At 43.4% G+C, this 15,724-nt stretch overlaps 1 protein-coding gene across 5 annotated transcripts in view; it reads right to left on the bottom strand.

Moving 5' to 3' along the window:
• DCX (doublecortin) overlaps positions 1–13,385 on the bottom strand; it is a 109,983-nt gene extending 96,598 nt beyond the window's left edge. For 2 of the 5 annotated variants that reach the window (XM_087727174.1, XM_087727176.1), the window contains exons 1-2: positions 10,852–11,078; positions 10,005–10,395 (exon numbers count right to left, since the gene is read on the bottom strand). In XM_087727174.1, coding sequence (XP_087583300.1) covers positions 10,005–10,368 — 364 coding nt within the window. In that variant the 5' untranslated portion in view covers positions 10,369–10,395; positions 10,852–11,078. Of the gene's footprint in view, positions 1–10,004; positions 10,396–10,851; positions 11,079–13,308 lie in introns of those variants that run through there. The other 3 variants (XM_087727177.1, XM_087727178.1, XM_087727175.1) reach the window with 2 other exon arrangements.
• Positions 13,386–15,724: the final 2,339 nt, after the last annotated feature.

Raw genomic sequence — 15,724 nt, 5'->3', positions numbered from 1 at the left:
TTGATTCACAAGCTGCAGCCCAATTTTCGATGACTGGCTAGTGAGAGATGTTAGCCAAAATCCTTCCTGCTGGCTGGTTTGAATTCCTCATTTTAACAAAGAATCTGTCTTCAACTCAGTTGCAGGGTAATGGGTCATTTCATTTATTGCTGTTTGGAAGGAGTCAAAATTTCCACTCCAGTCCCCCCCCCCCCGAGCCTTGGCTGGGGAAGGAGGGGGAGCATCACTCACATTTAGCTGCTTAAGTTGATCTGGGACTTTCAAACATCTTGTTGCTTCCAGCCATGTGCAGAATAAGCCTTTCCAGCCTCCTCTGACCACATCTTCCCAGGCGCAGAAATTCCTTTGCACTTCGAAGCTTTGCAAAGAAACTTCAAACAGAAATTCCTTCGCACTTTAAAGCTTTGCAGTGGGGCGTCTTGTCTAGTTCATTTTCTTCGCTGATATTTTATGCCGACCAGGTCAGTCAGCATTGGGAAATCAGCACATCTTGCCAGCCCCCCTGCGGGGGGGGGGGGGGTTTGCTGGTGATTTATTTTAAAAGGAGATTTGGGATAATGTCAGTGCAGAATTAAATCAGAGTCCAAGGCAGAGCTATCCTTAAAGTTCCAATTTAATAAGACAGACATGTTGGCACATCTGTGGGAATCCCAAATCTGAAAACTTCCTGGGTTCCCACCCAGTTGAAAGTTCAATATCTTGCCCCCACATCCACAAGTTCATCACATGGTCCAATCTTCCTCTGCCATGCTGGCAGCTTCCACCCATCTAGTTCTGGTCAGGTGCAGAGGTGCAGAGACAAAGAATGACCTTGGGCTTCTAGAAAGGAATCTTCTATTATGACAACAACACATTCTACAATTCTACTCCTTTCTATTCCCCCTCCCAATTACTACACTAATGAAACAGCATAGAGAAATAATAGAGAGTGCGGCAGGCCAAAGATCCTAAAAGGAATATAACTGCAGGCCTGACAGGTGGGCCATGAAGGTTGGAATAGAAGGAGATTAGCTTTTTCTAATCTGTGCAGGATGACTTAAGTTTCCCTCAATGTCAACTTCTGGTCATGGAGATACCTCCTTCTCAAGATGAACAGGAAATAAGGACTTGTTATTTCTGAGAAAGAAAAGTGCTCTTTGTTCTGACATAGGCTTCCTGAGAAAGCATAAAATCCCTCTTGTATTTAAACAGTTGTGAATTATGGTCATTCACAGCCCATAATGATTCACAAACAGTCTGTAAAGAGTCTGACAGATGTCTGCTCGAGTTGCCGCAGTCTTTCAGGGGAATGTTGATAAGTGCCCACCTTTATCTCCCTTGAAACGCTACCAGAGACCTAATTGGCAATTAGTTTTGCAAGGCCAAACAGAGCACAGTGTCTAGTAGGGTTTCTCAGAACTTGAACCAACTAGATGAACTAATTGCTTCCTGCAAAGACTCATGTCCATTTGCCCCTCTTTTATGTCTTATGGAAGGGGCCAATCATCTCCAAGGCTTACTCTTGAGTCTCCCTTTTTGTCTTAACTGTTCTTGCCTTCTTGTAGTTCTGTGCATGCACACACTGGGAACAGGCTCAGATTGTTCTTCTGCCTTGCTGATGTCAGACTCCGGAGGCTCTGGAGGCACCATGTAACTACCAGATGGCCTTGGACCACTCTCTGCCTCCGACACAGAGACTTCGTCTGAGCTTTCCCCAGACTCCAAGACTGGCCCATGTCCGTCCGTCCCCAACTCTGCTGCCAGCTCTTTTTAAAGGTGTTGTTTTATGGATCTAATTTCATGGTTCAGCTGACTTGTCATCATATCAATTCATCCCATTAAAGGGTTGAAACATCCTAATCTTTTCTTTCCTGCTATATTCCCAATAAACATTCCCTCTCAATCTACCGTACAGGAGAAATCTCCATTAGCACTGATGACTAATTTAGAATAACAGAATAACAGAGTTGAAAAGAACATTGGAGATCTTCTAGTCCAACTCACTGCTCAAAAAGGAAACCCTATACCAGTTCAGACAAATAATTGTCCAATCTCTTCATAAAAACCCCAGTGTTTGTGCACCCACAATTCTGGAGGCACGTTGTTCCATTGGTTCATTGCTACACTGTTAGCTATTTTTTCCTTAGTTCTAGGTTGGTTCTCTCCTTGATTAGTTTCCACCCATTGCTTCTTGTCCTGCCTTCAGATGCTCTTGAGAATAGCGCATACATGCCTGCATGCGCAGCAGAGACCCGAAGACCATCTGGCTGGCAGGGGGCATCCCAACACTGGCAGCGCAGCAAGAGGTAAGATCTTTTTCTTCTGTGAGCTTCTGTTTCATTGTTTGCATGAAACAGAAACTCACGAAAGAAATACTACAGAGAACTGACCTGGGGCAATGGCACATGTGCCAGCAGAGAGGGCTCAGTGTGCCACCACGGAACTAGACATATCCAATTCCTGCACCATTCTTCATACGTTGCTCTATTGTGCTCTATTGCATTTTTATTGTTGAAACTCTAGCAGCGTGAGGGAGACTTACACTCCACTTTTTAAGTCTGAAATCCACATTATTATATATACTTGTTCTTATTTTTGTTGAGCTTTGGGTCAAAAATCTTTGGCAGATTTCCCTCCCATCAAATCTTTTCTCCTTGCTTTCCTGCATACACCTAGCCCCTAACTATGGAAAGTAGCTTTCTGATATGAGTTATGTATCTCAGTGTAACTACTAAATCAGATAGCATTGCTGGTAATATATTATAAAGTGCAGGCGATTAATGTCTTTCTTTATTTCAAGTTCACCTCCAGCACACATTAAAATGCATGGCTCAAAATCTAGCCAAAACCACTTTGCATTGTTAAATTAAACCTGCACACTTCCCCAAGGCTTAGTAGAAAAGTTTTAGTAAGCTTACTGTATATAGGAGCCCAATCTGTGGTTGAAGAGCTGCTTGAACGTGAGATTTATTTTAAATAGATAATAATTTATTTAAATAATTTATTTTATTTATTTATTATTTTGTTATGTCACCCGCCTGTCTCTCGTAAGAGATTGTGGGCGGCTTTATTAATAAATAAATACATTCTAACACTGTATTTCCACTCAATTGTTTTGTAATGTGATTAGGGTAGAATAGAAGGTGAGAATAGAAAACCTCTAAGGGATCCTTGGTTATTTCCTTGCAGATGTTTCATTACCCAAAGTGAGATGGATCATATATCAACATCACCCTAGCACTGATAATGTTACCTACTTTGGATAATGAAACATCTGCAGGAAAACAACCAAGTTCAGAGAACGCAAAGGACCTCTCATTTCAACACTGAGCTACAAATACCGTGTTTCCCCCAAAATAAGATTTATTATTTTCTTTTGACACCCTGAAATAAGCGCTTGGCCTTATTTTCGGGGAGGTCTTATTATTTTTGAGGTGCAGGAGGTGGCGAGCGTGGTCACCTCATGGCTGCTGCTTTGTTGCAATATTTTCAAGGAGGGCTTACTTTCGGGGGAGGGCTTATTTTAATGCATGCACTCAGAAGCCTGATTGCACTTCTCATCCGGTAAGTCTTATTTTCAGGGAAACAGAGTATTCTCCTTTACTGACAGGAAAAACCACTGTTGGATGTTTTCAAAATCTTTTTCTCAGAGCCAAAATGATGACTAACTCATCATTAAAGTTTGCAAGCCCTAGATGGAAGATTTGCTGTCTAGCTTCTTTGGCTAGCCACACTCTAGTAAAGCCCCATGGAAAAATGATTGCTCAAAGTCAAAGAAGCTGAGAAAAATATTATCTGGGGAAGAAAATCAGAATTTGTCTGAAATGGTCTTCTCCTTGGAAAGCATTACTAAAAGACATTTTCATCAAATGGAATAGAAACAGGTTGAAAATGCGTAGAATTTGTCTGCCTGGAATTAATAATTTTACCTAAGTAACCTTTCGTTCCTTTCCCATTGTATTACTGCAGTGATTTTTAAAAAAGGTCTTTTGCAATCCTGACTTCTAACTTGGACTGCAAATGGATCCATCCATCTATCTATCTATCTATCATCTACCTACCTGCCTGCCTGCCTGCCTGCCTGCCTGCCTGCCTGCCTACCTACCTACCTACCTACCTACCTACCTACCGTGTTTGCCCAAAAATAAGACATGGTCTTATTTTTTTGACCCCCCCCCAAAAAAAGGGCTTGGCCTTATTTTTGGGGAGGTCTTATTATTTTTGAGGTGCAGGAGGCCCCTTAATCTCGCACATGGATCTGCTGATTCAGTGAGAGCCGGAAGGTCTGTGTCTGTTTCTGGCACACTCTTGCCAGCCTTAGTGTCACTGGGCCTGCCGTTCTTTCTGCGGCAGCCACTAGGAGAAGGGGAGTGGTAGCTAGGGTTTGTGGGAGTGGCCTCCACAAGGCCATTCCACGTGGATGGCAGGTGCGTGTGAGGCATGTTCCCCCCTTTCCTCCCCAGGAAATGGTGGAGATTGGTGTGTTTAAATATTTTAGGGGAGGGCCTATTTTGAGGGAGGGCTTATTTTAGCACATGTGCTCAAAAGCCTGATTGGGCTTATTATCCGGGGAGGTCTTATTTTTTGAAAACAGGTTATCTATCTATCTATCTATCATCTATCTATCTATCTATCTATCTATCTATCTATCTATCTATCTATCTATCTATCTATTGTGACTCAGCAGCAGTCTTCTGTGAGTCTTTTCGGAATGCAAGATTAACGATGCAGCTGGGGCTGTTGGTGGGGTTTTGGAGATAAAAGGACGGATGCTGCCACGCCCTAGTTGCAGGAGTCAACGTTCCTTCGTGCGTTCCTTGGTTTGTACAACATTGCTTGATCATCAGTCGTGGTTTATGTAAGATACACTTGGATAAGTGTTTTGTGTTTCCTGTAACCCTGATTCAAGAAGATACACTTAGAGAAGTGCTTTGATTTCTGTAACCCTGATTCTTAGAGACTTTGGAAGAAGTGTTTTGCTTTCGTTTTGTTCAACGTGTGTTGCCATAAGAAAGATTTGTTTTCGTTCCGTTATCTGGTCAGAGACTGTATTTATGTTATTTTTGGGCTCGAAGCCAGTCTGAGCTGAGAACTGATAAAGAAGTTCCTTTTAAGTTTGTCTGCTCGCCGTTTGTTAACGAGCCGTGAAGGGGGGACAGAACATCCATCTATCCATCTATCCATCTATCCATCTATCCATCTATCCATCTATCCATCCATCCATCCATCCATCATATCTATCTATCTATCTATCTATCTATCTATCTATCTATCTATCTATCTATCTATCTAATCTATCTATCTATCTATCTATCTATCTATCTATCTATCTATCTATCTATCTATCTATCTATCTATCTATCTATCTATCTATCTATCTATCTATCTATCTATCTATCTATCATCTATATCTGTCTGTCTGTCTGTCTGTCTATCTATCTATCTATCTATCATCATCATCATCATCTATCTATCTAATCTATCATCTATATCTATCCATCAATAATCTATCTACTACCCTGTTTTTCTGAAAATACGACCTACCCCAAAAGTAAGTCCTGGCTTGATTTTCACATGCACACACAATATAAGCCCTACCCCAAAAATAAGCCCTAATTAAGCCCCCCCACTCCACCCACTGCAAGGGTAAAAATTAAGCTAGGGGTGGTTGTGGGTGGATCCGCCCTACTACTTACCTTCGGATAGTTGCAGCCAGGCCTCACATACCCAGACACCTACCTCACCAGCCCATTTCTTCTGCAGCGGGCAAGGCAACAAGACTTTTTTAAAGGCCTCTGCAGCAGAAAACAGAGCTCTGGATCGATCTGGAGCTCTATTATTGACTACAGAGAGCTTCAGGGAAGCTTTACTGGCTGCATAAGAAGTTTCTGAAGGTCTCTGACAGCAAAAAGGAAGCCAGGGGTGATGTGTGCAAGTGAGGTGAGTCAGTGGATGATATCCCTCTCCCCCCACAAAAAATAAAACGGTGCATTTTTGGTGGCAAAAAAATATAAGATATAGTTTTATTTTGGGGAAAATATGATCTATTACTCCTGAAATACCATCGATCAGCTGTTCCAGGTGGTGAGGATTGCCGCTGCCTATCGCCACTGATTAGCTGATTGCCACTCAGAACAGCTGATTGGTGGTATTCCGGAAGGCCGATCAAACTGCCAATCAGCTGCTTAGCAGCAAAGGTTCCAGCATTCTCCGGTGGCAGTGAAAAGTGGCAGTGGAGACAGTCAGAGAATGTGGCCGCCATACCAACCCCCCTCCCCCTGCTGCAATATTCACTCACCCACTTTTTTTGGGGGGGGAATGGAAGTGTGTCTTATAGTGTGAAAAATATGGTACTTCCTTTGTGGTTACATAGGGATTCTAGGCTGATCCCTCTCTTGACTCCACCCCCAGATTCTGCCACTCCTTCCCCTACATACATAGGCAGTGAATTGAGATACAGTTGGGGCTTTTACTGAACACCTCTCTCCTTAAGGCTAGCTAGGATTTGCTCCAGCTGCGCATAGATTTCTCCCATCACATCCTTTTCCATCTCTTTCAAAGTCATCTGCGAAGCTCTAACTAGGTTACTTTATTTCCTGATATTTCCTTAGTTCAAAAATAGCACTTTTTAGGAAATATCCTACAATTGGCCATATTCACACAACATACTTACCCACATCTTGGGTTTGCACGGTAGCTGAACCATCAACTAATTCAACTAGGCTCAATTTTGTTTGTTTATTTACCTACCTACCTACCTACCTACTTACTTATTTACTTACTTACTGATTTATATTTTTTATTTCTTAACCAACCACTTCCCTCAGAGAATTTGTACCACACTGTAAACCAGCAGGAGACATAAACCAAGGTTAAAACTAACTAAGCTTAGCAACTTAAACACAGGCAGCCTGTAGGTTTTGATCGAGCTGGTGAGATTGTGTGAAGCGAAGGCAAGCGTGTGTGTGAAATGAAACCATTCGGCCTTCAGCAAGATGAAGACAAAGAATCCCATTCATGAAAACAAAGAAGGTTCCATTCTCCATTAACTCTGGTGGCAGCCCTTTACTTCCTATAGAACAAAATCCCCCATGAGAAGCGGGTAACAAAGCAGTTCTGGTGGCTTACAGATAACCATGATGTCACTCTTTTCAATTCTCACTCTGGGGGCGTTTTCAAGGAGAATGACATCATTCAAAATGGTAGCCTCTGGTACAAGAGGCAAAAAGTCTTGGGAACCTGGAAGCCTCAGGGAAGCCCCTAGCAGAAGAAGCCCTGTGATTAAGTCCACCTTGCATCTCCAGAAACATAATGACTGAAGCCCAGCTATGCCCTGAGGGATAGAAAGCTGCAAATCCAGATGTACCCACTACCATCCAAGCAAAGTTTAAAACCTGTGTGAAGATCTTGTCAATAGACTCTTCATTGTGCTTCACATTTTATCAGCCCTTCCAACAGAGGCAAGATTTCTTCTCTCTCTCTCTCTCTCTCTCTCCCCGAATCTCTCTGGGCAGATCTTCCTTCCAGCCTTGCTATGTAACATTGCAAAGATATAAAATTGATTGGATCCATATGGAAAGCTTTCCTCCCGAGAAGACTGCATCCATTGCCAGCTTTCTTTCTCTCCGGCAGGCCAATTACAAGAACCATACTCACTCCCTCCCTCCCAGCTCAGAAGAGTTTGGAGCCCCCTCCCTCCCTCAAAAGACACCCCTTCCCCCAGGGGCAAATCAAAGTGACACCCCCTCCCAGCTTGCACTTTGGAGACACACTGAGCACATCCACTCCAGACAAAGAGACACACCCTGCAGGCTGCCTCCCAGATGAACGTTTAAAACAAGAGCCTCTGATCAAAAGATTTAAAAAGATTTTTAAAAAAACCTTTAAGCTAAAAGTGCATAAGGCTCGGCAAGTCTTTTTTTATTATTATTATAAAAAAGAAGAAATAAAGGTGGGGTTTTTTCCTTCATTGTTACTGCAGCAAAGAATAGAATTCTGCTTTTTCATTAGGGTTAGAAGAAGAAAAAGAAAAAAGCACATTCTAGCGCAAATTTCCAAAGCAGGGATGACATCAGCATTATATTTAATTCCCCACCGCTGTTTTTGGCTAATCTTGCAAGCTTTAAGGCAAGCTGCATTTAGCTTTGTTGCCTCTCCATATTGCACCATCGGTGGTCTCAGAGCCCGTCAGCTGGTGAGTGACGAATAACCCAGGCACAAAGTGCACAAATTGAACAGATTGCATTCACACACACTGAAGCATTTCTGCAGGATGCAGGCAGAGTGTACACGCCTTCAGCCAGTCACACCCACTGCAAAATATTTGCTCAAAGCTTTCATGCTCACCAAGAACAGCTACTTTACCACATAATGCATAGAAAGGATGCTTAAATGCTAAGGCTTCCTAAAGAGTGTTGAGAATATTAGAAGACTTAAGTCTTAAAGCAGACTTCCAACCTCCTGCATTCATAATTCTCAGATACATTGCAAAAAGTGTAATAGTAGACCTAATCTAGAAGGTATTGCAGCCTGTCTAGAAACTCATAATCTGCAAATATATTGTAGACAGGATCATTTAGATACACAGATGCTCCGAAGTTAGGGAGCTAAACCTCCTAAATGTAATTCATGGGTCCACAGATGGGTACCCGTATCTCCTCCTTAGGCAAGTCAACTAATGGTCCACCGAGACTCCTTCTCTGCAAGCCCACCAGAATGCCTGTCACTACAGAGAGGCAGAAAACGTACAAGACATGACATCAGCCCACCCGGCTAAATGAGCAGGCATCCCACTTCCAGTGCAAGTTATGGAAACATGTGCACAAATACACACCCACCATCTGGACTGAGATCATTCAATTACATGCCTTTCTAGATTCGCATCTACGCTGCCTGCCCAGCGATGTATTTTAAGCTTCGGGGGGGAAGAAATCCATATTTAAAACAGGGTGGATTAGAACTTCTAATCTTCTAACAAGGGTTTATTTCTTCCTTATGCTGCAGGGATTGCAATTAGGTGGGCAAGAGGACCACTGAGAAATGCGCAAGAGAGATCCCCATCTACTGAAAGGATTTCGGAGGGGATGACTAAGACGAAGTCACAACCAGAATAAATGATTATCAAGATAGATTAGATCCTTTCCGATGGACAAGATGACAACCCCCATAATCTCTGGTCATCTTGCCCATGCTGTCTGAGATTTATGGGAGTTGTACTCCAAGAAAACAGGCTTGAGAGGGCTGGGCTGGACAGCCACAGTGTACAATTTGAGGGGTGAGGATCACACTTGATTCTTATGTTCAGTCAAGTCCAAAAATAAGACACTGTTTGGTAAATAAATTAGATTGAATTATACCTGGGTGGCATGGATCCTGCCCAGGATTTAATCGTTTCCACAAAATATCACATTACACATTAAAATTTGGTGACAACTTTTAGATGACTGCATTGGGTCACATCAAAATGTCCAGATACTTGCAGTGAATCTAGAATAAGGAGGTCCCAATGATATAGAGCAGGGTTTCTCAACCTTGGCAAGTTGAAGATGGGTGGACTTCCATTCCCAGAATTCCCCAGCCAGCATGCTGGTCACTTTCTTCTTCCCTTTCCTTCCAGCTTTCTCAGCATTAGAGCCTTCCCCAGAGATTGCCTTAATGTTGCTTACTCTGAAATTAAATTTCAAGATGGGTATTCTCAGCAACTTTAAGAGGCATGGACTTTAACTCCAGCATGCTGGCTGGAAAATTCTGGGAGTTGAGGTCCACCTTCATCTTCAAGTTGCCAACGTTGAGGAACACTGATGTAGAGTATTATATGCATCCATCCAAGGATTAAATATGAACTTTGACAAACTTTTGGACAATCTTGCCCCCCAGAGATAAATTATTCCCACCATTGAAATTCATAGTTTTAATTTTAGCACCCTGAATCAGGAATAAAGTGTCATCTTCCATGGGGTGGAACATGGGCCATTCCTCATCTTTCCACCCTTCCTGGAGCTACTCTACAGTGCTGTCCTTCTTACCTTCTTCCAGTTCATCCATGCTGCCAATCTTTCTGTTGCCATCAATGGTGTAAATGTAGCGAACTCCCTGAGGCAGATTAATGTTATCAGACAGAGAACGGGTCAGGTCAGCAAGCAAGGCATCAAAGCTTCGGAAGCGGTCACTGGAGACGGCGTAAACAATCCCCTTGAAATAACGGTCCCCGTTGCGGTAGAAACGCACTTTCTTTGCCTTCTTCTCATTGCTCAGCGCCTGTAAGGTCCTGGTGCGGTAGAAACTACAGTGGGCGCTGTGAGTGGGACTTGGCAGGCCGTTCATTCGGGAGCCACGCATGTTTCTGGACGCCTTATCTCTTTCGTCAAAGTGTCCAAAATCAAGTTCCATTGCTTGGTGACCCCTAAAGATGTGAAGCTGAGGCAGAAGAAGGAGGAAAAGAATGGAAGCAAAGAAGAAACAAATGTAATAACCACCATCACCACCACAACAACAATAATAATTGCCTTGGGTGCAATCCCCAAAACAACTGGAGCACCACTTGAACACCATTGGCATTGACAAATTCGCCATCAGTCAATTGCAAATGGTGGATTTACTAGGAACTGCTTCCATCCTGTGATGATATCTGTAACACCATCAAATATCTACATCTGCCTCTACCAGGTACTTGATAAGGACTCAATAGGTAAACAAAAATGCCAAACCCAGTCGGAAACATCTGGCTGACAATAATGATAATGACAATAACAACAACAACAACAATAATAATGTGTTCACTTGACTGAGTTTCATGTTTAATGAATAAAAGACATAATGATAGTAATAACAACAACAACCTTATTCAGAACTGCCTATATACTCAGACATTACCTTAACAGCTGTTAGGTTCTTGGTTAGGATTTGAACTGTTAAGTTTTTACCAGTCCCAGGCCGTAAATCAAATTGAAGATTAAATCGATGATGATGATGATGATGATGATGATGATGATGATGATGATGATGATGCAAAAATTACTGGGAACACTAAATCGACAAAGTTCTTGAAAATGAACTGGTCAAGATCTTGTGGCAGTTTCGAATCCAAACAGACAGACATCTGGCCCACAACACACCTGATGTCTCTATTATGGAAAAGAAAAAAAACTCTGGTTCATTGATATTGCAATACCAGGTGTTACACAAATTGGAGAGAAACCACTAGAAAAAAATAACGAAATACTGTAAGTTGAACTTGAGCAATTGTGGAGGAAGAAATCAATGGTTGTACCAATCATAACAGGCGTCCTTGGAGCAATACCAAAAGGGCTGCCTAGATACATCAAAATTTTGGACTTATCAGACCTGAATATCCTGACTTTGCAAAAAAAAAACCAAAACCCTATCTTACTCGGAACTGCTTACATACTCAGACGCTACCTTAATAGTTTTTACGTTTTTGGTTTTTTTTCTCCAGTCCCAGACTAAATCAAATTGAAGATTGCATCTTTAATAATTATTATTAATAATAGTAATTAAGGATGATGATGCAATGAGACAACCTTCAGAGACAGAACTTGGATTTAGGCCCCTTGAAAGGAAGGAAGGAAGGAAGGAAGGAAGGAAGGAAGGAAGGAAGGAAGGAAGGAAGGAAGGAAGGAAGGAAGGAAGGAAGGAAGGAAGGATGGAAGGAAGAAATGGAACACCTGGGTTTTCCTTAGAAGGCTACCAGGGAAGATTTTACCATATGTGCGTGAGTGAGCTGTTGGGAGCATTCAGGAGAGAAGGAGCCTCCTACGCAATACAATCAATCAAGATTGATTCTTTCTAAGAATAATTTTCACCCCCACCTCCCCATCTTTTAGGATAACTCTCTTTCCAGAGCAGCTTATAAGCAAAAAAAGAGAAAGGGGGGAAAAAAGCCAGGAAAGAGCATTTCCCTGAGCCTCGTGCACTCTCTACAGAAATCAGTTCTGTGTATCAGGAGCAGCAAAACCTTTTATGGACACTGCTGGAAGACGGATCTGTGAACAGCTGTAAGGAGTGAGCAGAAGTTCACTGCAGTTTAGATGGTGCTATGGACTGGGGGTGGGGGATAGGGTATGGGTGGAAAAGAAAGGAAAGAAAGAAGACATACCTCCAATGGAAGGAAACATGGAAGTGACAATGCCCTAGAGTTACATATCCGACAAACCAAAGAACCAAAGACATCATCTGTCATGCATTCATCATAGCCAAGGGCGACTGGAGTGACCAAGCTAGGAGCCCCTTTTAAAAGGGGGTGTGAATCATCAGTAAGTCTCTTCTCCAGTCATCTAGCAACATTTTCTTTGTGAGCAGCTGGATTCAGAAGCCAGCCAGCACCCCCTCCCGTTCTCCCCACTCCTTCCCTTGGCTCCTACGTCCCTCCTAAGCCATCAATCAATTTTGAGGGTTATTCTCAACCGCCCAGGAGATAACATGGAAGGGTGGGAAGGAGTTAATAGGGAAACAGCAGTGAGGAAGTTAGTGTGGAAGAACAGCATTGTTTCCACTTGGAATGCAATTCGAAGGTCAATGAATCAGGAAGGCTTTTGACATTCGCCTTTCACCCCCCCTCCTCCTTCTTACCAGTAAAATGAAGTGACTTTTAATTGCCGAAGGCGCCTCCTAGCCGTATTCCTGTCACACCCCTGCAAGTGGCACCTTTCATTGTTTGCAGCCAGGGCAAGGGACGAGAGGCTTAGCTTAAATTTGTGCACTGGAGGAGTGATGGGAATGGCAGAGAGACCAAGATGCTAGGAATCTCCTCCTTTTGCAGTTTAAAACTTGGCATGCAAACCTAAGCTCTGACCATAACGGGGGTGGGGGGGAGGAAGGATGAAAGCTGTGGCTATCATTAGCCTTCACACAATTAGCATGCAAGTCACATCTCCACCACAGAAACAGGGCAAAACATGCTCTATGCAATCAGGGACAAATCTTGAGCAAAAGCGATGGCTTCCCAACCACTTCCTATCAGCTCTGGTCGAGTCCCAACCCACCATTCATTTTCTACAGGGCGATAATGACTGGTCCCTGACCTTCGTATTGTCACCCTAGAGCTGCAGAGGGAGTTTTCCCAGCCTCTTTTCCTTCCGTCCAATTGCAGACTCCACTCCTGCCTGTTTCTTCCTACTCAAGTCGGCATGTACAACGGAATTGCATCAAAAGCCAACTTTTTTCCCAGAAAAAAAAAAGGAAAAGGCGAAATCCAACGGCTGAGTGGTGGGCTAAGAAGGCACCCCTGGCTCCAAAGGTTCAGCCTGTCCTTCTTTTGGCACCTGACATCTGTTACTTAGCCCTGCTTGGGGAAAGTCAGTCTTTACTTACCGTTTTTTTTTTTTCAGCTCACAGGGCGGAGATGCTGAGAGAAAGAAACCCAGCTACACTCTGCCTTTGTTGTCTGTGCTCCAAGCAAGAAATTCCTGCCCGTTTGGCCAAGATTCCTGCTAGGTCCTAGTGCCTTTTGCATACATGGGTTTTGCACGCCCATGCACACAGCGAGATGTGCAGACCCCCAAGTGCCTTGGCTTAGCTTCACACTCAGGACCAATTTCCTAGTAAAGATTCCTCTTCCCACCTTTTGAAAGAGAAAACGATAGCCTGGTGCATGATTTCAATGTTCATAGGAAGCCACAAAGAGTGGGATGAAGAGCCATATTTGGGGAGGCATTGTCTGTGCTTTTCCGAGGAAAATCTCCCATTGTCTACAGTTCCTCTAATGCTCTTCCCAGCCCAGCTGAAAACGGGCATGGTTTGATTTATGGCACGGCATTAAGACTTCGGCACACGCGGCACAAAAGTGAGGGAGTGCTAGCTAGATGCCCATGAAAATCTCGGCTGCCTTGTGGATTCAAGAGGGGTGAGGCTTTAGGCAAGCAAGATGGTGTAAATCAACACGTCCTTCTTATGATCACACACCATGATTCTCCAAACCTCAGCATCAAAGGCTAAGGCACTTTGATAATCATAGCCAGGACCTTGATCATGGGCAGGGATTTAACCCAGTGGTGGGATTCAAATAATTTAACAACCAATTCTCTGCCCTACTGACCATCTGGGTGGGCGTGACTCGATGGTCATGTGACTGTGTGGGCATGGCCAACTCAGCGTTACTCACGTCGATGGGCGCTTCGCCTTAGCTGTTACAGTGTCATAAGGGTTAACCAGAGAGGCAGTTTCTGTAAGCAGGGCAATAAAGATGAGGCTAGAAACAATACCAGAATGTTTCCTTCCTGTCTTCCTTACAGGATTAGCTCTTTAAAGTGGGAAAAAACAAAATAATATTTCTTCCAACAACTGGTTCTCCCAACTGCTTAGAAAGTTAGCAACCGGTTCTCTCAAATAAGTGCGAACCAGCTGAATCCCACCACTGGTTTAATTTCAAGCCATCTGGGTGGAGCTACACCTATTCTTAATTTAGAAGGATTTCATTCTTTGATTCCAAATGCCCTAAACTACATCCATAACAGGGGTGAAATTCAGCAGGTTCTGGATAACCGGTAGTGGAAATTTTGAGTAGTTTGGAGAACTGGCAAATATCACTTCTGGCTGGCCCCACAGTGGGGTGGGAATGTGGATTTTGCAGTATCCTTCCCCTACCACACCCACCTAGCTACGCCCACAGAACCGGTAGTAAAAAAAATTGAATTTCACCACTGATCCATAGGGAAAAAGAGGTTTGAGATTATTCTGCTCTTATACACTCCTTAGTTCTTTATCATGGAATCCATTTGTTTTTAGAACAGAGGTGAGCAAATCTGAAGTCTGTATTGATCCAGAAAAGCCACATTTTATGGCCAAGATCTCTTCTGACAAAGCCACCCAAGATGCTTTCCTTCCTTTTCATCTGTAGGACATGATCAGGCTGAGCCCAAAGGAGGAATCAAATACATCATCGGTTTTGAGTCCCTTTGAGTCTCACCCACAAGAGAGCCAAGTCCAGCCATCCTAGAATTCTGTTGACTGCTTAATGTCAAGTGCAGAAAATCAGAAGTCCAGGCAGTTCAGATGAATATATAAGTTTATTGCATGCTAAAATCCTCTACAAGAATCTGAACTACTAACAGTTAAAGGCAAATTGGCAGTAGGGAAGAATCAATGGAATTCAAGGCGGGCTGGACTTAGATTGCTTGTGCTTACAAAGGGACTTGACACGGGAGACATATTTGACCCCTTCCTAGGGCTCAGCCTGATCATCTCCTGCATCATCTTCTTCATAATTTTAATTGTCTCTCCCCTCACAAAACTGTTGAACTCTTGCTCCCCGCTTCTTTAACTAAAGTTGCCCAACCTCACTTGGGGCATCTTATTAATACTGTGCGAAACAAGTCTCTCACTTGTCCTTTTCTTTTGCTGTGGGTTTTCATTCAAACTGATGGAAGGATAAACCATACAATCATAGAGCTGGAAGGGACCTTCAAGGTCTTCTAGTCCAATCCCCTGCTCAAGGCAGGAGACCCTGTATCAGTATTGGCGAACCTATGGCACCCCTATCAGAGGTGGCAGGCAGAGCCGTCTCTGCGGGCGCACATGCACGAAGGAGCTGAGCTGCCAAGCATTCAGTTGCCAAGCATCCGAATTGTGATCACATGACCATGGGGACGCTGCAAAGGTCGTAACTGAGAAAAATGGTCTTAAGCAGGGGTGGGCTTCAAAAATTTTATCAAGAGGTTTTCTGCCCAGTTGCTGGGTGGTTGTGGGCCATGGTGGGTGTGGCCTAGTCGACCTCCTCCTCCTTTTTGCC

The sequence above is a fragment of the Thamnophis sirtalis genome, unplaced genomic scaffold (genome assembly GCF_051295495.1).
Source record: "Thamnophis sirtalis isolate CommonGarterSnake01/CBP01778 unplaced genomic scaffold, rThaSir2_p1.2 scaffold_13, whole genome shotgun sequence".
Lineage (NCBI taxonomy): Eukaryota > Metazoa > Chordata > Lepidosauria > Squamata > Natricidae > Thamnophis > Thamnophis sirtalis.
This window is presented reverse-complemented; position numbering and strand designations above follow the sequence as displayed.